Raw genomic sequence first — 21,756 nt, 5'->3', positions numbered from 1 at the left:
GAAAGGATCAATTTATAGAGTTAAAAAAAACACAAGGTCTCAATAAAGATTAGGCACAACCCCTCATGTTTCAAGAGCCACAGGATGTGGAACATCATGAGTTAAGGGAGAAACTCACAATTTATCAACTGAAGCTCCTGACAGGTTATACTATTCTAGAAAAGGCAGCAAGCAAGATTTGGATGTCCCGGACAAACCAGATAGTGTGGCTGCTGACCTTGAGCCAGACATCCTGGAGAGTGAGGTCAAGTGGGCCTTAGAAAGCATGGCTAACAACAAGATGACACTGTTAAGGTGCTACACTTAATATGCCAGCAAGTTTAGAAAACTCAGCAGTGGCCAGAGAATTTGAAAAGATCAGTCTACCTCCCAATCCCAAAGAAGGGCAGTGCCAAAGAATGCTCTAACTACCGTACAACAGCACTCATTTCACATGCTAGCAAGGATATGCTCAAAATCCTCCAAGGCAGGCTTCAGCAGTATGTGGACCAAGAACTCCCAGAAGTACAAGCTGGATTTCGAAGGGGCAGAGAAACTAGAAACCAAATTGCTAACATGCACTGGATTAGGGAGAAAGCCAGAGAGTTCCAGAAAAAAATCTACTTCTGCTTCATTGACTACGGAGAAGACTTTGACTGTGTGGACCACACAAACTATAGCAAGTTCTTAAAGAAATGGGAGTGCCTTACCACCTTATCTATCTCCTGAGAAACCTATATGTGGGACAGGAAGCAAGAGTTAGAACTGGATATGGAACACCTGATTAGTTCAAAATTGGGAAAAGAGTACGACAAGGCTGTATATTGTCTCCCTGCTTATTTAACTTATATGCAGAATACATCATGTGAAAGGCTGGACTGGAGGAATCCCAAACCAGAATTAAGATTGCCGGAAGAAATATCAACAACCTCCGATATGCAGATGATACCACTCTGATGGCAGAAAGTGAGGAGGAATTAAAGAACCTCTTAATGAGGGTAAAAGAGGAGTGCGCAAAAAATGATCTGAAGCTCAACATCAAAAAAACTAAGATCATGGCCACTGGTCCCATCACCTCCTGGCAAATAGAAGGGAAAGATATGGAGGCAGCGACAGGTTTTACTTTCTTGGGCTCCATGATCACTGTAGATGGTGACAGCAGCTCCAAAATTAAAAGATGCCTGCTTCCTGGGAGGAAAGCGATGACAAACCTAGACAGCATCTTAAAAAGCAGAGACATCACCTTGCCGACAAAGATCCACATAGTCAAAGCTATGGTTTTTTCAGTAGCGACTTATGAAAGTGAGAGCTGGACTATAAAGAAGACTGACATGCCCAAAAAGTAATGCTTTTGAACTGTGGTGCTGGAGGAGTCTCTTGAGAGTCCCCTGGATTGCAAGGAGATCAAATCTATCTGTTCTGAAGGAAATCAACCCTAAGTGCTCACTGGAAGGACAGATCCTGAAGCTGAGGTTCCAATACTCTGGCCATCTCATGACAAAAGAAGACTCCCTGGAAAAGACCGTGATGTTGGGAAAGTGTGAAGACAAGAGAAGGGGATGACAGAAGACGAGATGGTTGGACAGTGTCATTGATGCTACCAACATGAATTTGACCCAACTCTGGGAGGCAGTGGAAGACAGGAGGGCCTGGCCTGTTCTGGCCCATGGGGTCACAAAGAGTCAGACACAACTTTTCGACTAAACAACAACAAACAAGCATCTTGGTTGTTGTGGGTTTTTCGGGCTCTTAGGCTGTGTTCTGAAGGTTGTTCTTCCTGACGTTTCACCAGTCTCTGTGGCCGGCACCTTCAGAGGACTGGAGTAGGAACTCTGTCCAGAGAACTCCTGTTCCTCTGAAGATGCCGGCCACAGAGACTGGGGAAACATCAGGAAGGTCAACCTTCAGAACACGGCCAAAGAGCCTGAAAAACCCACAACAACTATTAGATCCCAGCTGTGAAAGCCTTCGTGAATACATACAAGCATCGTGCTTTGCTGAAAGAGAGCACTTGTTGTATCAATTCAATATGAGCATACTATAAAACACTTTGAATATGAAATTATGTGATAACTCAAGTCAATCAAGGAAAAAAACAACACATTTTAAAAACAATAATGAACCACAGACATTAGGATTATTAATCTGAAATCAAAACAGAACCCATTATATATTTCATGTGACAGAGTGAATCTGAATGACATCATAAGCAAGCCTGCTGGTGCAATGATCGAACTGCAGTGCTGCAATCAAGCTTCTGCTTATGACCTGAGTTTTATCTCGATGGATTCAAGGTTGTCTCAGCTTTCCATCTTTCTGAGGTCAGCAAAATGAGTAGCCAGCTTGCTGAGGGGCAAAATGTTCCTTGCATAATCGTGTTATAAACCATCCAGAGAGTGATCTAGCACAATGGGGTGATATATACGTCAAAATAACAATAACAAGTCAGAGATCCATAGGAAACCTAGACTGTAATGAACAAATAGCAAATAGCATCAGTTCCAGTGATGAATTATGGAGGACTGATGGGAGGAAACAGATTGGTGTCCACTCTCCTATCATCCCTGCTTGGGTGCTCAGATCACTACCAATAGCTAAACCAGCTCCCTAGCTATTTAGGGTTACAGTGTCAATCAGGTTCAGACATAATGGCTGCTGACCGGGTCTGTAAACAAAAACATCTAGAGAGCACCTACACAGAAGAGACTGAGCTAAATCAATTAACCAAGCAACAAAATTGCATTGTCACAGTCAAGCAAAGACTCCTGGTTCCTAGTTCCCTCAATAAATATGTGCTTGGAGCCACTATCTGTTTCTGTTTGCAAATTCCTGATTTGTTTGGTAACCAGGAGCCGGGAATTCCAACACAATACTAAATGTTTGCTGCTTTAGACACTTCTGACAGAAGTAACTGTGCAACATACATCCAAATGATGTTTCTCCTTTTCTCACTTTAAAATGTGTGAATAAAGCCAAAGACTGCAGGTGATTTCTATGAAATTAATTTTAATCTGTATGCTTATTCTGAGCTATCTCCATTCAAACTCTGCATAAACAGAAGCAATATTTGCTCAATACTACTTTGGTTTAACCAGAAAGATTACTACAATCAGCATCAGACACAAACTTCTCACATCAACCAATATAATCATCAATATATGAACATAGTTTTCAGCTGTAGACCAGAAGAAAGATCAGAAGCAAGCTACAAGGGCTAGTTCAAAAGTTTTGCAACTCATAACCAGTTAACAAATTCAGATACCTAAAAATGTTTTGATAGTGAATAAAACTTCAGAATTTTCTATTTCAGGTGATTTATTTTTCAATATAATTAGACATGGGATGTTCATATTCATATCCCTGGAGATACAAATATTGGCACCACAAGAGCTTGGGAAAACCAGATCCTCCCCCCCCCCCCCAATTGGCAGGTCCACTTATTGTTCGCCACTCACTGTTAGCATTGCTCTTGTCGCACCAATCCAGGAAACAGCCTGGCTGGTGCTTCCCTGCACAGCCAACCACTCAACAGCTGAGTGGAGAGATTCTACTTGGTTGTGCGGGAAGGCGGGGAAGCGCTGGCTAGGCTGGTTCCTGGATTGGTCTGATGAGAATAATGCTGGTGGCATGAGCTGCACCACAAGTAAACCTGCCGGTTCAGGGGGTAGCGTCCAGTTTTCCCAGGCACCTGTGGTGCCAATATTCGTGTTCATATCCCCAGTGATACAAATACAAATATCCCATGTCTAATTATAATCCTACCAACCACAATACACTTCTTCCAACAGAAAACAAGTATCTTCATTCCATCAACTAGGAACATGAGTTCACTGGCTGAAATCCAGCAGCCGAACTTAATGCTGCATAAGGCTGATGATGTCACAACCACAGGAGCTGTTTGGACATTAAACACTTCTAATTCCCCACCACCTAACTCTCCCATGGGATCCCTTTTATTGTGGGGAACCTCCTGGAGGGTGGAATCTTTAATTTTCAAAAATAACTGCTGCTATAGCTTTACCAGTGGTGGCAATTTTCAGAAATTAAAGACCCCCTAATCCTGTAGTCTCTAATAGCTTCCACAACACAAAGGGGATCTCACAGCAACCTTGGGATTTTAAGGAGGAATTAAAAATGTTTCATTTCCAAAACATCATAATGGATGATGTCATCAGTCTTATTTGGTGCACCTGCACAAACAGGATTTTAGTTACTCTGTCACCTTTGTAACAGCTGCCTTTAAAGTTTCATTTCATGTTGGGAAGAAGCAGAATGCATAAAGTGCAAAATCAGGGATGAAGGAAACAGTTAGGTTTAGAGCAGGGAAAGCAAAACAAGTGTGAGTTATGCAGCATCATTCTGGATCATTTCATTCCCAAGTGTTTCATCAGTACATTTGTCACAAAAAATAGATTTTGTTTGGCAATACATTTCAACAGTAATTATACTTTCTGTGTTTAAATATGCAATAACAGAACAGTATTTAACATGTGCTCATATACCTTCACTGTAACTAACTCAATTTGTGTTATGGGTACAGATGTAATTATTCATATACGAATATCCCCACACAGCTGGAGTTAACGAGGGTCCAGCCCCTAGGGCCGGATCGTCCACTCATGTGTCTGGCTGTGACAGCAGCCCCTCTCTTCCTTCCAATCGCTCTGGAGCACTGCTTGGCTAGCTACTTAGTAGCCTTGCAGGGAGACTTGTCCTCCCTCCCTCTGCCAGGAATGGCTAGCTGACCAGGAAGAGAACAGTGCTCGGGAGCAACTGGAAGGATGAGCAGGGCCACCGGCGAACGTGTGAGTGGATGGTCTGGCCCCGTGTTAACTCCAGCTGCTGACATGCAAGAGATCTACCATTCAGATGTTACATCAAATAGGTAAAGCTTTTTGAACAACCTGCATGATAAGATGAGAGACCTCCAATTGTTCTGATTATGTTTTAGACAAGGAGTGGGCAACTTGTAGCCATCCAGATGTTACCTGGCTGCAACTTCCATAATCATTTATTACTGGCAGTGCCTGCCACGGCTGATGACGGTAGGAGTTCAACCACATTTGGAACGTTACAAGTTGTCCAACTCTGATCTGAGGTGCAAGAGACAAGGAAGAACTTTACTGGGACTCACACATGAACTGCCACCATTTGATGCAACATTGAATAAGTCTGCATTGATGAATTAATCATCACAGATTGGAAAGGCAGCTGTTATGTCATCTCAACCAACATCTTCTGAGGTAGTTTATAAACTGGACTGCAATTGTTCTGTCAAATTTGAGTAATCAAGAAATGAGAAACATAACTGTGCATGTGCATATCAAAATTAATTTATTGTCATTGTAAGTATATACATAGTATACCCATACAATAGTTTATACACACTAACTAGTCAAAACGTTTTCTGGGAATGTGTAAATGCAAATGAATAAATTTCTTAGCAGTAATTACCTGCCTGCCTAAAATGAAGAGATCTTCCTTTGCTAGTTCAGTGCTGATTGAAAGCAGTGCCTTCATATAGCTCCTAAAGACAAGGCTCTATTTTGTTTGACTGTCCTAGTGTTGCAGCACAGGCTTCCTGTGAAGTCCATGCCTCACAATATTGGCATTCTGTGCCAGAATGCTGGCAACTGCTCATGTGCTACATGCAAGAGCAGCTGAGGAAGGTAGTGAAACTGGTTTCTTCTAAAATTATTGCTAGCTGCCAACACAGGATTACAATCAAATATCACATGACTGGGTTTTTTAACTCATGTGTTAAAGATGAGAAGGGAGAAATGGGCTATAAAGGCAAATGGAAAATTAAAGATTTAGCTGTGAAAATTTCCTTTCAGGAGTGACAACCAGAAAACCTTTATGTGCATACAGTCTAGTCTCTTTGTGATGAAAAGGTAGTTTCTTTTAATTCACTGTATGACACAACTGCATTTAAGCCAAAAATCTCCAAATTATGAACTTCAAACCACAACTTCTTTAAAAGCCCTAACAGCCTTCCTTTTCAGAAAAAAAAAATTCAAAAACGTTAATGGGCTAAATGCAATGTGATATGAAACAAACATTTAGTATCACCTTTGCCATGTCTAGCCTGATAATAAAGATTTAATAGCAAGGAATGATAAACGTTACAAATAAGAGGATCCTTTGGAAACTAATCCCAAATGATAGTTGCATAATTTCAATGCCTCTCTGAAGAAAACACTAGTACTCATCTTCATTCAGTTTAATAGGGAATATTTTCATTTTCCAAATGCACATTCCTGGAGGAATCTCCAGCATACAAGACGCAGCAATCTGTGCACAGAAATCTGTCATGACATGTGGATTACCACATACAGACTGTTGATTCTATTTGCTTCATATTTGAGGGTCAAATACAAACACTTTAGAATGCATGCAGTTCACACAATACATCTGGCCACTGTTGATTAGTATTTGTTGCCCTTATGAAGATGATACTCACTACTTTCTATGCCTGATTAGAACTGAAAGTAATGTCGAAACAATCCAAAAGAGATAGAATCAAAATGTCCAGTGTGGTTCCACAGTGTTTCTGCTTAGGTACTGTTGCAGTTACATAAATGTCAAGGGCACCTAGGCTTGCAGACAGGATCTATGTTTCTTATGTAAATAAAATTCTTTGAATAAGTTAACTGAAAGTAGTATCTTAACACCATATGGCTGGGGGAAAGGAGCCATATATTTTTGAATCAAATCCACTTTCACAAAAAACACACAGCTAAACAGCTCTATTGACATCTGAAACTTCAAAACATGTAACCGACACATCTGTAATTCCATTCTGAACTCTAAAGTACATGATTATTTCCCTCTAGGCTGTTGCCATAAAGTATACTTCAAAATTTTAAAGAAATTGACATAAAGCATGTATTTGCTTCCAGACAGCAGAACAGAGGACATTCTAAATTCATACTACTAATGGCTGTAGTGAAGTTTCCAATCACTAGGAACTGGTAGAATCAAGTACCGAAGAATCAGTATCATACACCTTACAGTAGACATCCTTCCATCTTTTAGGAATGGAGTCTCTTTTATTCAGAACTACGAAACTCCAGTACATCTGGAGCCAGAATCTGCCCTGTGAAGGCTGTCAGTAAGGCCTAGAAATCTTGTTTTCACAGCTAGTGACTCCTCTTCCACCACTTAATAAACTGAAGCATTATGACAGTAGACACAAAACTCTGCTGCTAGGTTCATGTTGGTTTAACCCATTAAGAGAAAGACAGTAGTGAACTTATAGATATGACTGCTAAGCAAACATAGCCAACCATACATATATGATTTACCACTTCCACCTGAATAGGAAGGAAATCTGTGTGCTTCCTAGTCACATAATTCCCTTATCCTTTCTTTACCCAATATGATGCATATTAGCACACTTGGCATGAATCACATAATTGGAAAAGTATGCACCAATGCCTCAGCTTATTAAATCATCAAAAGGAACTATATGAGGAGGACTATCCATAAAATTCTGAGTAAGAAGCCACCACGTAATACCCACTATTGTGGCAATAGTGTGCATTTGCACCTTGTGAACTATGGGAGATCCAGCTGACAAGCCAATTTAGTTCATCATTACTAAACCAGAAAAAGGAGAGATGACTATGGACAGAATCCAATATACAACCTTAATTGTCTTCTCTCTGTTGCCATGTTTTACATGACATACTGAAATGCACTATTTGCTGTTAATTTGTATATCATAGACAACTGAGATTTGGAAACTTTGAAAACAATCTGTGATTTCATTAAAAAAATCTTAATGAACAGGCATGGTCGACAGCAGCAATAAAATGTGACCTAAAACCATGACAGCAGCAATTTTTTCAACACACAGAGGAAAGCTAGGAACTTTCTAGATTCAGGTTGACATGACCTCTTCTAATACTTACCAGTTCTCTGTCAGTAAGAGTGAAATACTGGGTATTATATGGAGCACATAACTCAGCAAGGTCATTTATAATTACATATTCCACAAGTTATAGTAAGCTATTTGATTACAAGCAAGTGCATACTCACCAGAAAGATGGCTATTACTGGTCTGCATAAAGCACTAAATGGTTTTAAGATGTATGTTAAATGCACCCTTGATGCCAATTCTAAAGAATATGCCTGAACAATCAGGAATATTATGCTTCTAAGGATAAAGACTCTGTGTTTTGAAACAGTGGCATTTAAAACTGTTTTTTTTTTAAATCTGCTTTTGCATTTCATACTGTACTGCTTTTTCAAATGCATCTAATAATCATATAAGCCTATTCAGAGTTTGCAGATTACATGCACTGCTTCGCAGTTACATAGTATTCTCCTCTAGGATCCATGACTTTTTAAAGATACACAATTATTTGTATAACAGGGTTCTAAGAATACTGTATCAAGGAAAAAAACTGGAATGTATTCTGCTGTTACAAGAAAACACCACATTCCTAAGTACTAACAGAGATACTCATACACTGGAAACAGAAAAACAAAAACAAAATTAATACACCAGAGATGCAAATCAAGTTTTAAACTTTAGTTAGTGCAACGCAATTGTTTAATACAGTGTATATAACTCAATAGTTATAAGCCAAAATGTTCAGTCATGCTTTTTATCCCGTTACTTTTTCAGCTTAAAAGAAAATAATGTCAGATCAAGGTTTTTTTAGTGCAGTACAAAATCAGACAAGGAGCTAAGATTTCTGCATGTACTGGATGAATATAACAGTAGATTATTTTAAAATTACCTGAACTTGTTGGGGTTGCTGCACCTGTATTTGCTGCTCTTGCTGGGTTTGCTGCTGGACACTTGTTGTAACAGGACAAGCAAGTTCAAGCAAAGATCCTGCCACTTCTGTGCTATCTGTATAAATACAGTTTCCACCTTGCTGATATACCATAGTGGTGGTAGCAGCGGTCTGCTGAAACTCCTGTAAGGCTTCAGGGCCTTTGGAGGCAAGGGAGTCCAGGAACTCCTTCATCCTATGCTGGGGGATTGATCGAGCTTTCACACGAATATATTCTTCAAAGGAAATGGTGTTCTCCAAGGAATTATTCATATTGCAAAGTCTTCAGGATTCCTTATAAAACAAAAAGCAAGCATTTATTAATACTGAACCACTAGAAATCTGCTGGCTTCATATTTCTAATGTCTTTTTTAACTTAGTGGAATGGTTCTTTGGTTCATCCTACACAGCTACGTTTTATCATAACTTAACTTACTGAAGCAACATAAACAACACACACATGCAACTGTATATCAAGCTTCTCTAAACCGTAAACTGTCATTACTCCAACTATTTTTCTATGAGCTTCAACCTCAAGTATATCAAACAATTAAAAAACTAAAACAGATATAAGCACTGAGGAGTTTCTTCTGGCCCTACAATGCAAGTATTTAAAATATTCTACAAGCCCTGTAAACAGCAATACCCTTCTCAGCTTTAAATAAAATTGTGTCCTAATATGTAATGAAGATTTTTGTCACTAGCAGTATATACAACAGCTAATGCCTCCCCACAACTCACAACAATGACAAAATCTTGTTTAAAAAAGAAGTACATATCTGCCTTCATACAATGATTCCTAAATTCCAATTGGAAATATTTAAGTCTTGACATAAAACATTATGGTTCAAAGAACCGAACAACCACACCTACTGATAGGAATCACTGGCCTAAAACCAACCAATCATTTCAATCAGAGTAAACCCACTGAAGCCATCACTGTAGGACACATAAGAGATGTCAACTCTTATGTATCCTGCTGGTTCAAAGCACCACCTAGAAATTTCATAGCCTTGGAGGAGATAAGAGTAAGACTTCATTGCGTGCTTAGCTCCTTGCACCTTATGCAAAGCAATTTAACACAGGCAAAGTTAATACAGCTGAGTTACCTAAGACTACAGAATATCCTTTAGTGTGATGTACACCCCACCTTGCAAAATCAGCACTGTACACGATGGGAAACAAGTTTTAGACACCCCAAAGCACCGTCGCAATATACAAAGCAGGCTCCACCAGTTTTGTAAAGAATGGCATTTTTCCTTGAATTTCTGCTTCTGAGGTTCTGGTCTTCCTTTATAATAATAGGATCCATACAGTACATTGTATAGAGTGTTGGGAGTGTAATTTTCCACTACACTCTTTTTCCTGTGTTGTTAACAGTATTTGAATGAACAGACACACATACAGTGTTATAGGATGTTTTATCTGTTTTGTTCACGGTTTTGGATTCTACATGTTGCATTAAAACAGGCACCACAACAGGGTCTATTACAGATTGGCAGTACTATTCATATAAAAAGCACAGATACTCAAACAGGGATTCACTGAGTTACGTCTAGATTTTGTGCCTGCTGGAAGAAGCACAATTCTTGCCCATGATGGCAGATACCCGCTGGTCTCCAAAATCCTACACAGAAAATAAGAGAACTCTGATGAATGAGAGTAGGCTGTGGCTCAGGGAGACCCCTGAAATCAAGTGGCCACACCTTCGCTGAACAGAGCTTCACTCCTGGAAGATAAATTTGTGGAATTTTTCAGGATCATTCTCCTCCCCCCAACAGCTGATCCCCGTCTTTTGCAGTTCCGTCACCTTCTGCACAATATTTCATGATCCAAGAGAGACTGCTATGTGTTGAAGTGAATGGGAATATCTATTTCCACTAATATCATTAGTGGAATTCAATCCACTAAGTGAATTTCAGATGGAAGAATCATTGCTTGTTAAGATGAAGGTACCCTGTTTCCCCAAAAATAAGACCTAACCTGAAAATAAGCCCTAGTATGATTTTTCAGGATGCTCATAGTATAAGCCCTACCCTAAAAATAAGCCCTAGTTAAGTGAAACCCCGCCCTCCACCATTGTGCAGCAACTAGAAGATGACATGACTGTAAAATAAAACATCCCCTGAAAATAAGTCCTAATGTGTTTTTGGAGCAAAAAATAATACAAGACCCTGTCTTATTTTCAGGGAAACATGGTATCATTTTTGCACATCTGTAGATTCAGTGTGCAAACAGTCCACTCATGTGCAGTGTATCATTTAGTTACTCAATTAGCAAAAATAAAATAAAAATTAGTAAGCACTTTGCCATACTTGCTATTTAATTTTTTCAGAGTTGGAAACAGTTGTGCAACTGGGAAATTTTGCAACATTGTTTTCTCCATTCCTTTTTTTTACTCTGTTACAATTTTTAATATAATATTCAAAGAATTATTGGCTTTTTAAAATAATAAATATTAGACCATAAGAAATATATAGCAATGATTCAGACACTAGATGATAGTGAGCTTACTTCAGTGTTCTATCCTACATCTTTCAATGCCTGGCTTCCATTTAATCTGTCAAAATGTTCTGCAATTTTTGCAAGCAATTTCGAAGTAAATATGTGTAGACATTACTTTACTGTTACATTGTTTATTTTGAGCATATAATTTTCTCAGGTTCTGTGAGGTTTTTTTTGCTAAGGTAAGGCTTACAAATAATTTGAAATACTTCAAAGAGAATTTTATAATTTACAATCTGTAACAGAAATTTTCAGTCATGTAACATTCTACTACCAAAGCACATGAATGATTACAAAATGTACAAAACCTTCAAATGAGAAATGACCACCACATATATATGCATAAAGCAAAAGAGAAGTAATTCTGTAGTTGCAGAACTGAAGGTATTCAGCATCCAGGCATTTATGTATTCAAAGAAAATTAAACAAATTAATTTTCCATGTAAAATAATTGTGTGCCATTTCTAATGCTGTTCACAACCAAAACATACTTTAACACTAATTGTTCACACACTGTTAAAACAGGACTCAGATTCCAGCCGTAAATGATGTTTAAGGCCCTCCGATGTACACTTCTTGTTCCCAATAAATTAAGCGAGCATCTCAGTTCCCGTTTGCACGTTATTTGAACCATTAGGATTGCTGCCACTCATAAGCAGACCCTACATTATTCCCAGTAATGTCTCACTTTGTTCATACTATTACTGTATAGGGATAACAAATCATGATAGCTGTGCTCACCTAAACTAAGCAAAAAATGCTCACAGTGGCATAAATCTGGCCTATGTAGGCAGAAACTGCAGAAATTACCATACAGAAGCAAGCAATATAATGGCAGCACCTGCACTACTCCATGTAATGTAATGCACTAATCTAGCGCAGAGTTATTTAGTTGTTAAGAGTCATTCAGTATTATTTACACTGGGATTATTTGGGGCTGAAGGGTTAAGGAGCAGAATCTACATATTCTTGGAGGGCTTTAAAAAAAAAAGAGCCTTATGGCAGTGGTTAAACTGCTGTACTATAGCCAGACCTCTGCTTATGACCAGGGTTCAATCCCAAGTTCACTCAGCTTTCCATCCTTCTTAGGTGGGTAAACTGGTTAATCATCTTGCTGGGGGGGAGGCAATATGTAGCCTGCACAATTAAATTGTAAATGAACCAGAGTACTTTAAGCTAACATTTCTTGACACAAAGAACTTTTTTTAGCATAAGAAATAAAGGGAATCATTTGGCAACTAGCTAAATCAGTCAATTCTCAAAGAAAAATGTTTTTTGAATATGTTCTTCCCTGACTGTCACAGGATGAGAAAATAATTCTCAAATGATTAATAGATCTCGCAATGGAAGAAAAGTATGCTCTAATCTGAACTATATTGTTAGACCCACTTATTTCAACAGAATTCATATACAAAGGAGTGGCTAATGATGTACTAGTTAGCACAACAGTTTATAATCTTTTTAAAAACAGTTGCCATATTTCTATAAATGAAAAATAAGTTTCAAATATTTGAAGACCAAAAGTTAGTAGGCCTTGAAATAATTATGATTTCAGGAGTGACTAACTCCTATGGATATCTCGCCATTCAACTGAAAAGTATTAAAAATGACTATTTTGGGTAGATGTTCTGTCCTAAGATCCAGTGTGATTCAAAATCCTCCATACGGAGAGATTACTGGATGAATACACTTTCACTTTCAGAATTACACATAACTATTACATCTCAAATTATAAATAAGGAAATGCAAGAGTTATGTTAAACTGGAACACTAAAAACAAATAGTATTGTATTTTTAAAAGTAAAATGCAACAATACTGAAAGAAAAGCATAACCCATGATAGAAATAGCCATTTTTTCTTACCATTGACAAGTTATTCAGGCAGGCTTAATATATTTTTGAGAACTTGCCCAGCTTAAGAAAGTAACTTTTCAATTATTCATCATTTCTCTTCAAAACTCAAACTGGGACAAGAAAAGGGAAAAACAAAACATATACACTGAAGTAGATACTGCAGGAAACTAAGTCTGGGTGCCCTATGCTCTTTCACAGCTCCCATAACTGTAAATTCAATACAAGTCAGGGCTATGCTGCCATCTATTTGTACTGATTCTGATGCTATCAACATGAAATATGCAGTTACATATCTTCCACTGTTAAGTGGAAAGCAAGCACAATTAATATTTTTAGAACCAATAAAATTAAACATTCATTGTGACATCATAGCACCATTACCTTTTTCTGCCCCAATGCCAAACAGAAGCAGATATGTGTATAAGTTTGATGTTTAATCAACAAAACTATGATCTATTTCTTTGTGAATCTTGATCACATTATCAGCCAGAAATGATGAATAAATCATCATCCAAGAATATTGCACCATATCATGGCTATGCATGTCCTCAAATTCTTCAGACACCAATACGAAATTGGAACATTTTTGATACTGCTTTCAAGTTCCCTTCTCCAATTTACTGCCGACTAAGAGACAATATTCACCTTCCCCCTCATGCTCTGTCTGGCCTTGAATAACCTACTGATGGGAAACAACTTTCTTCTCAAGCACAAGATTACTTTGGGGAAAGGAGCAGATCAGAAATGTAATCATCATCCTCATCATAGAGGTGCAAGCTGGAAGGGATGTGAATTAATACTGCATTGTATTTTTAACAAGTATTTTTAATGTAGGGATAATAAGGAAGTATTTGAGAAAGCTTAGGTTGAGATGGAAGTATGCACTCTTCCGATACTGAATAAACCCCAGAATGGCAATTCTTCAGAGGTCTGCCTATGCCTATTGATCCAAGAGCATAACCTACTCTACCTCCATAAAATGGAACAAGGCTGGAAAATCATTTGCTGTTTCATTTTTATCAGAAATAATAATAATGACAATGTATCAACAACTCAATTCTGGCTCATGGCTATCCTTGCCACCGTTTCTAAGTATAAAGTACACAGAAATGGTTTACCAATCCCTTCTGCTGGCACTCGAGGACTGTTCAGCTTGTCCAAGGCTACACAGGCTAGCTCTTCTCCCAGGCACAGTGGGAAACTGAACTCCCAACCCCTGGCTCTGCAGACAGGTATTCCAACTTGCTGAGCTATCAGTAAATTACACGAGGGATTACAGAATCTAGCATCTCAGCTCAAAAAATAACAATCAGGAAAAAAACATTAACGTTCCTGCTATGTTTTGCAATACTACTGTAATCAGTTTCCAGAGATAAAGGCATAAATGTATGATGTTAACAGTAATAAGTGCTGTTAGAATCATACAGACAAACCAAAGATTGCCGAATCTATTATTAATTGATTTTTCATTATAGTAAGACTTTGATATCATACATTTTTCAATCTTTCATTTTGAAAAATGAATTAAATAGTATCTAAGGAACAACTTTTTGACAAAGAAGTAGCCTTCCTCTTATCTATATGTCCATGAAAATATTAAGTTTGAAAGGTCACGTGAAATGGATTAGCAAGTAGTTAATTCAGAGAACTTAAACATTAATGAAAGCAAACACATTTGCAGTAGGTGGACAATCTAGACTCACCAGGCACCATGCTGTATGCATTTCTGATATTCGTGTCCTGAACTCTTAAGACTCGTGACATTCTGGAGAAGACAGAACAAAGAGACCCTTTCCATCCCCATTTTAATGGTATTTTAAAGAAATACACACAGGGAGGACAATGTTAGACTGCACAATGTTATACATTGTTCCCAGAAAACACAATTCTAAAACTTTTTAAAATTCTACTTATGCTTTCTCTCAGTTTTAATAACACTAAATAGGATCCAGCATAGAAAGCCCCTGAAGGACAACCGAAGCAAATGGTATATAAATTAGTACATAACTTGATAGTATGATGTAGTCATATAGAAGCAAAGCAGGTCTAAGTCCAGTGATTGGCTGATTGCTTGGGAATCCTACACAGGCTGTCCTGAGTTCAATAATAGTAAAAAAAACTAGCATGCAAGTATATACACCAATGTCACATTGCTAGTTCCAACCAAATGACTCAAGAGGGTTGTTGATACAGTATCTAGGAATTGATTTAATGGGTCTATTCTTTAGTTGAAACTAGCATCAGAACAACACTCATGTATGTTTTTTTTAATGGTAACATTTAAAACTTTACAAAGACAGATTTTGGAGAGCTCGGAGTGAACAAGCAAATGACTATAAATATATATATTTTAGTCTTCAGCAACCATTATTTCTCTTGTAGATAGCTCCTAAAGACATTCCCTAGTTCCATCTGACCAAGCCTCTTGCCCATTCCACTGGTCAAAAACTGTGACAGCTGCAGGCTACGGGCAGATTTTCATACCTAAAAATGTGCTGTGCTTTACTTATACATGAACATACACAAGGGTCTGGCCTAAAATGCCCCATGAATAAACACAAGAATTGAGCGGATGTGTTCCAATCCATGAAAGTGCTCTAACAGATCTCTTCCTCTCTCAGGTACCACAAAACCCAGAGGAACGCTAAAGATACAGTTTGTATGACAGGACCACAGAAGCTACCAAAAGGGTCTCCAGCAGGTTCTGTTCCGCCATCTCTTTATCCCTCACCATATTTAAAACAAACAATACTCTGATCAACTATTACAGGGCTCTGCAGTTCTTAATAGATAGGTAGAGTATCTTTAAATAAAGAAACAAGGAGAGGAGGGAAAGTTATTTGAGCGGCAAGGATCAACTTAATTTCCACGTATATAACCCCCTTATCATCGGAGGCTTCCACTGGTGGGAGAGCCTCTCTCTGCCTCTCACAAGCGATTGATCACATAAAAAGCATTTGTTGCTAGACCAGGCCCGCCAGGCATGTCAAGGGGGCCGGCCTCCCTCCCTCCGTCTGCCTCTCGTTCATCATTTACTGCCTTCTGGCCAAAGGGTGAGGGGGGGGGAATAAGCATCTTATTCGCACAAAGCTACCACACGAAGGGCCAGGACGGAAGAAATGGGCCGCCGCCGCGACACGACGCAGCTCACCCCGCCTTCTCCCCCCCCCGCCCGGGGGCTTCTGCAGCACCACAGACCCGCCGCCGCCGCGGGTCTCATCCTGGAAGTTGGGCCGGCGGCGGCCTTTCCGAGATAAAATCGTGCGCGCCAGAGCTTCTTCTATCAAAAGACGAGACCCGCTGCGGGGGGTCCCCGGGTTGCTTTCTCTCGCGCGAGCACGCGCGCGATACGGGGCGCGGGGGCGCGCCTCCTCCTCCTCCTCACCCCCCCCACCCGCCGTGGCCGCAAGGCGGGGCCGAGCCCAAGGGGCTCTCGTGCAGGCCTCGAGGGTGCGCGTACCGGCCCAATCCTGCCCCGCCAGCCGTCAATCCTGCGCCTGCACACACACACACACACGCACGCACGCACCACGGTGGCAGGAGGGCCGCGCAGGAGCTTAGGGCCCGGCCCTCGGGAGCGCGCTTTTGGCCCCTCTCCCCTTCCCCCCTCCCTCTTCGCCGCGGCTGCGGACGCCGCCTCTAGCTTCAACCACCCGCCCTTGCTTCGAAACCCCGCGCCCACCGCTCCCGTCAACACCCCGGTGGCCTAACCCAGCTCCGCCTCACCCCGGTCCCTCTGCCGCCTCGCGCCGTCACCACCTCAGGCCCCCGCGTCTTTTTTTTTTTTTTCTTCTCCCCTCACAGCTCCCTGGGCGCCATCTTACATTCAACCCGCCGCAACCAATCGGCGCCTGGGCTTCAGGCTCGCGACAGCTCCGCCTCTAAGCCGCGCGAGAGCTGGGCGCCCAGCTACGCCCCTCGCCTTAAAGCGGACGGGCGCTTTCGACGGAGGGGGAGAAAGGAAGGAGGGACCAGAAAGCGCGCGCGGGGTGGGAGGGGAGGGGAGAGGTGGAGTGCGTGCTGATGGGGGGGGGGGGGAGAAAGGAGCGCACTTAGCCCATTTTGGTGTTTTTCCTGAGAGGAAAAATGTTGTGGCCTTACATATGCGCCCCCCCCCCCCCGACCGTGCCTTCTTCCCCTATTGTTCTCTGTGGCATTGTTTTTAAACTATTTTTTCTTTCTGTAATCTTTCTAATTACCCCAAAGATTAAAAAAAAGTCGTCGTCCCCCAGCAAAAGTTTTACAAAGGAACAATAGTATTTGCACGCAGGGAACTCTAGTGCTTTCGGGTTTATGCTACCATGCAATGTAAAGATCCGGAGGAGTTAAGGATATTAATTTTGGGACATCTATCCTCTAGCTTAGAGCAGCAGTTAGGATTTGCCTCCTCGCACTTTGTCCAAGGAAGTTAAAACACTTGGACAGAGTGGTATTCTCACCTCCCACTGAGAATACCACATTTCAAAACAGAAACTTGTGGCACCTTAAACTTATACCAGAGTTCCTAGCCAAAACAATAGGAGCAGGTGAGGAAAACTGTGTCTCTCCAGATGTTGCTGAACTATAGTTTTCTCAATGTGGCCACTGTGCAGAGATGTAGTCCCAATAGTAAAGTCACTGGTTCCCTACCCCTGAGCTAGGTAGTGCCACAACTATATGGGTAGTCACAAAGCAGTATGGAAAGTTTTCCCCATTAGGTTACTTAAATAAAAGAGCAGGGGGAAAAAACTATTTTATAAAATATACTGTATTTTTACTACTTTCTATCTGGATAAGCTATATGCAGGTGGGAATATCTCCCCAAGCTATTCTCCCATTGTTATTTATCAAGTTATGGTGAAGCCATATCCTGGCACAGACCTAAACTGTCACATGTTGGAATGGATAAAATATTAAATACCCACATACTATCTCCATGAGAAACATGCATATGCATGTTAAGGTTTGCAGTGAAATAGTCCTGCTTTGGTTATAGATGACTTATAATTCATCTGAGGGAAACTACCAGCAGTTGTAGATCTTTTTACTACAAAGTAACATCTAGTCAGCAGCTTGCGTCAAGTGAAATTACCTCTGAAGACCTTTTGACACTTTGTTTATAGTATACTGTATATAAATGCTCCCCATCTTCCAAAGGCCAACAAACAGGGAAAGTGCTGCTAACACAAATTAAAAGCACCCTGGCTCTGTAAGGAAAGTGTTAGAAGCTACGGAAATACACTTCTTATTTTGGGGACACAGTTCCTTAATTTCAGCTGGCATAACCAAACTGATATGTCACTGTCGAGTTCCATTTTTGAAGGAAAGAATGAATACAAATCTGATACCTGCAATGTTTACAATTATAAATTGTAATTGAGTATTTCTGTCTTATTGTGTTGTATTATTGTAACTTGCAAACCTCCCAGAGTAGCCTGGGTAGCCAGATGAGCGGTATAAAAATCAAATAAATAAATCAAATAAATGTTTAGAAAATTATTGTCATAGTAGAAAGGTTGATTATTCATTCTCCAAGAAACATTGGCCAGAATCCTATTGCTAATTTATGCTTATATAAGGAAAATAAGATAAGTTTGCAACAGATAGCTACTTATCGATGAGATGCTAATTATGTTCCTGGGGTACACAATTTATCTCAGGCAAATATATATCAGCAACGGGATTTTGGGTTAGCTTAAGTACAAGGGGAAATATAAATGGCTTTCACAACTACAAATACTTTTAAAACATTACATATATGAGACAAAGCAGCAAAGAAAATTAACACCTGCTCTCTGCAGCAGTACTGAATGAAAGAAAATTGAAAAATAAAGGACACTGAGAATTATCACTATACTCAGGTTCACACTTGTTACTTCACAATTGTATGAATTAAAGACTCCATTTTCAATAGCCTCTGGTATCCAAAACTTGTAAATTCTTTCTAGACTTCAAAACTTCCACTAACAGATCTAGAGATAAACACTACTGATATCCAGATACATGGTGGTAAATTATAATAAAGAAAAGGATGATCTGCATTGGGGATTGCAAGACCTGAATGCTAGTAAATATTTGTCTCAAAAGAAAATCTCACATCACAAAAGGGAAGTTAGAACATACATTCTTTTTAAAACCAAGAACATCTCTTGTTCTCCTTGATGGCAAACTTAGCCCCACATTACAGCACAAATGGACCGGTGAATTGAGCAGTTTTTACTATTTGTTGTTTCTTTCACCTTAAAGGATTTTACCAGTTGGTACCAAAGACTAGAAATTTCAGCTTTACCTATGTTTTTTTAAAACAATTCATTAACATCTCAAAAGATTTTACCAATGAACTGCAAGAAAGCAAGTCTCTTAAAAGCTCACTTCTCAGGGAAAAGTGTGGTCTTAAGTACATTGCAGGTTTGTTGTTTGTTTTGAAAGAATAACACAATTTGTAAGCTCAAACCATATGGCTCATTGATCCCATAAGAGGACTGAAGTCACCACAGAGAAATTAATAACTATGACAACGTGTGACTTTCTGTTACCAAAGATAAATGATGCAGTCGCTGAGATGACTCTTCACATTCCCTGGTTAGGATTAAATCCTCTTCCTTCCTTGCCCTCTTTCATAAAAATATGAAAAACAGAAATAGATAAAATTAAAGGAGGATACAAGCCTAAGGCCAAGGGACACACTGTACTGTATTTCTTCTTCTACTGCTAGCATCCTACTGCTCTCTTAGCTTCCCTGTGTATAAAAGGAAAACAACGGTGGGAGCCAACCTCACAGGGCTGTGAACACACACAGTCCAATGGTGCAATGAATGCACTACTGAAAACACAGTAAGCAGGACCGGCTCCCTAAACAGCAAGGCAAGGCCTCATGCCCTGCTCTGTGACAGGCACAGCAGCGTCCTGCCCTGCTTGCCTTTCGGAGGCTTCTTTGCCCTCCTAACCTGCCGGGCCTCCCCCAGCACACAAGTGCTGAGCGGGGGTGGGGGGGACGGACGACACTTGCATGGCTCCCTTAAGGTCTTGTCCCCTTAGCGCCAGACGGTGAGGAGGCGACATCCAGCAGCGTGCCTGCAAGGGCTTCCGACGGCCCCGGCCTCTTCCCATCCTGCGCGCCCCCGGGACAAGGCTCGCTCAGTCTAGGAGACGCGCAGGCTGCTTTAATATCCCCATGTGCTTGCTGACAACCTCCCACTCCACGGCACCAACAATCGCTCCTTAAGGTGGCATGGGCCACTAAATCACCAGTCAGGGACGCGCGTGCCCCCCCCCCCCCGCGGCCTCATCTCACGCCGCCGATCTGCCCCTCCCGTCCTCCAACGCGGGTACCGGCTGCGTCCCATGGAGGTTTTGCTCTGGATCCCAAGGATGGTCCAGCTCCCGGTAGGGGAGCAAGAGGGCACAGAGCGGCCACGCAGGTTTCGGGCAGCCCTTTCCAGTCCACCTTAAAAAGGGCCCCGCGTTCCTAAGTTTGCGACCAGACCTTGGTGTTTGTACACAGCAGAAAATGTGCAGGACTTTAAAGGTGCAGTGACCCGAATTTCAGCCTCTCTTAGGCGAGCGAAGGCAGGCGAAGGCGTGGAGGATGCGGCACAAGTTGAGGGAAACACGCGCCGGGCACAGAGCGGGACGCCTCGAAGGCCAAAGGTTAGTCCTGCGTCCTTTCAGCCGGCAAGCCAGTCTGATGCAACAGCCGGTCACGCATGCAAGAAGTGGCGAGCAAATGAAGATTGCATCCTGCTCTCCAGTCTCCTTGCTCCGAGGGAGAAGGAAAAATTCACTCAGCCCTTGATACGCAATTGCTGCTGCGGCTGTTGGACTTTTTGGTATTAGATGTGGGCAGGGTAGCAAGTGGGGCTTGGGGAACCCAGAACTGCTCAGATGAAAGAGATTTTCCATATATTTGATATATGTACAGTATATGCATTATTATGGTTATGCATGCATTGATTTAACTTGCAGAGTCTCTCTCTCTGGCTCAAACTGACCTGCCTCACAGGGTTGGGGAAAGAAAAAACAAAAGGCAAAATATTGTGCCATTGTAAAGGTTGTTGACTTATTGCAGTGTCAGCTTTCATGGATCAAAACCCACTTCTTCAGACACGGGGAACATAAACACCAGTTCCCTACATGTATTCCATGGGGGTGAGATTCATGTTCGGATGAGGAGGCCAATAAATGGCAGTGGCTGGTTAACACAAGAAGGGGACCAAGACACTGTTGATCAGCAGATCCTCGCCGGGAGGTAAAGCTAGGTAGGCCTGGCTGTCACTGGAATGGAAAAACTTCTTTATGGGACAGAGGTCAGAGTTTGTCACAGGAGACAACTATTTTTTATTACTCATAAATTATTACAGAAAGCTAGGTTAATAATATATTCAGTGTGAAAAAAAGGCGTGACCTCTATTTAGAATCCTTCAAGATGCACTGGAACTTCTTTCTATAGCCAATTTCTGCTATCTCCCTCTTGAGCCTCCCTTCGTAATTCCTTCTTTGCTACCATGTCCACTTTCAGATCCATAACAAAGTACGCAGAGAGACTGAAGTCTTCTGAAATCAGTTTCTCTGTGTTGCCATTCCTGATGTCAGCTTTGTGCCCTTTATTCTTTTGTCCTGTTTGACCCATGGAGATGGGTTCTTCTTATAG

General features: G+C 40.9%; 1 protein-coding gene across 4 annotated transcripts in view; it reads right to left on the bottom strand.

Moving 5' to 3' along the window:
• Nucleotides 1–16,994, bottom strand: part of QRICH1 (glutamine rich 1) — a 42,634-nt gene extending 25,640 nt beyond the window's left edge. Inside the window, exons 1-3 of one of the 4 annotated variants that reach the window (XM_072989302.2) lie at nucleotides 16,854–16,994; nucleotides 14,831–14,892; nucleotides 8,730–9,062 (exon numbers count right to left, since the gene is read on the bottom strand). In XM_072989302.2, the coding sequence (XP_072845403.1) occupies nucleotides 8,730–9,041 (312 nt within the window). In that variant the 5' untranslated portion in view covers nucleotides 9,042–9,062; nucleotides 14,831–14,892; nucleotides 16,854–16,994. Of the gene's footprint in view, nucleotides 1–8,729; nucleotides 9,063–14,830; nucleotides 15,222–16,278; nucleotides 16,477–16,853 lie in introns of those variants that run through there. The other 3 variants (XM_078388801.1, XM_078388802.1, XM_072989301.2) reach the window with 3 other exon arrangements.
• Nucleotides 16,995–21,756: the final 4,762 nt, after the last annotated feature.

The sequence above is a fragment of the Pogona vitticeps genome, chromosome 2, assembly GCF_051106095.1.
Source record: "Pogona vitticeps strain Pit_001003342236 chromosome 2, PviZW2.1, whole genome shotgun sequence".
Taxonomy (NCBI): domain Eukaryota; kingdom Metazoa; phylum Chordata; class Lepidosauria; order Squamata; family Agamidae; genus Pogona; species Pogona vitticeps.
The sequence above is the reverse complement of the archived record's forward strand: the minus strand, read 5'-3'. Positions and strand labels throughout refer to the sequence as shown.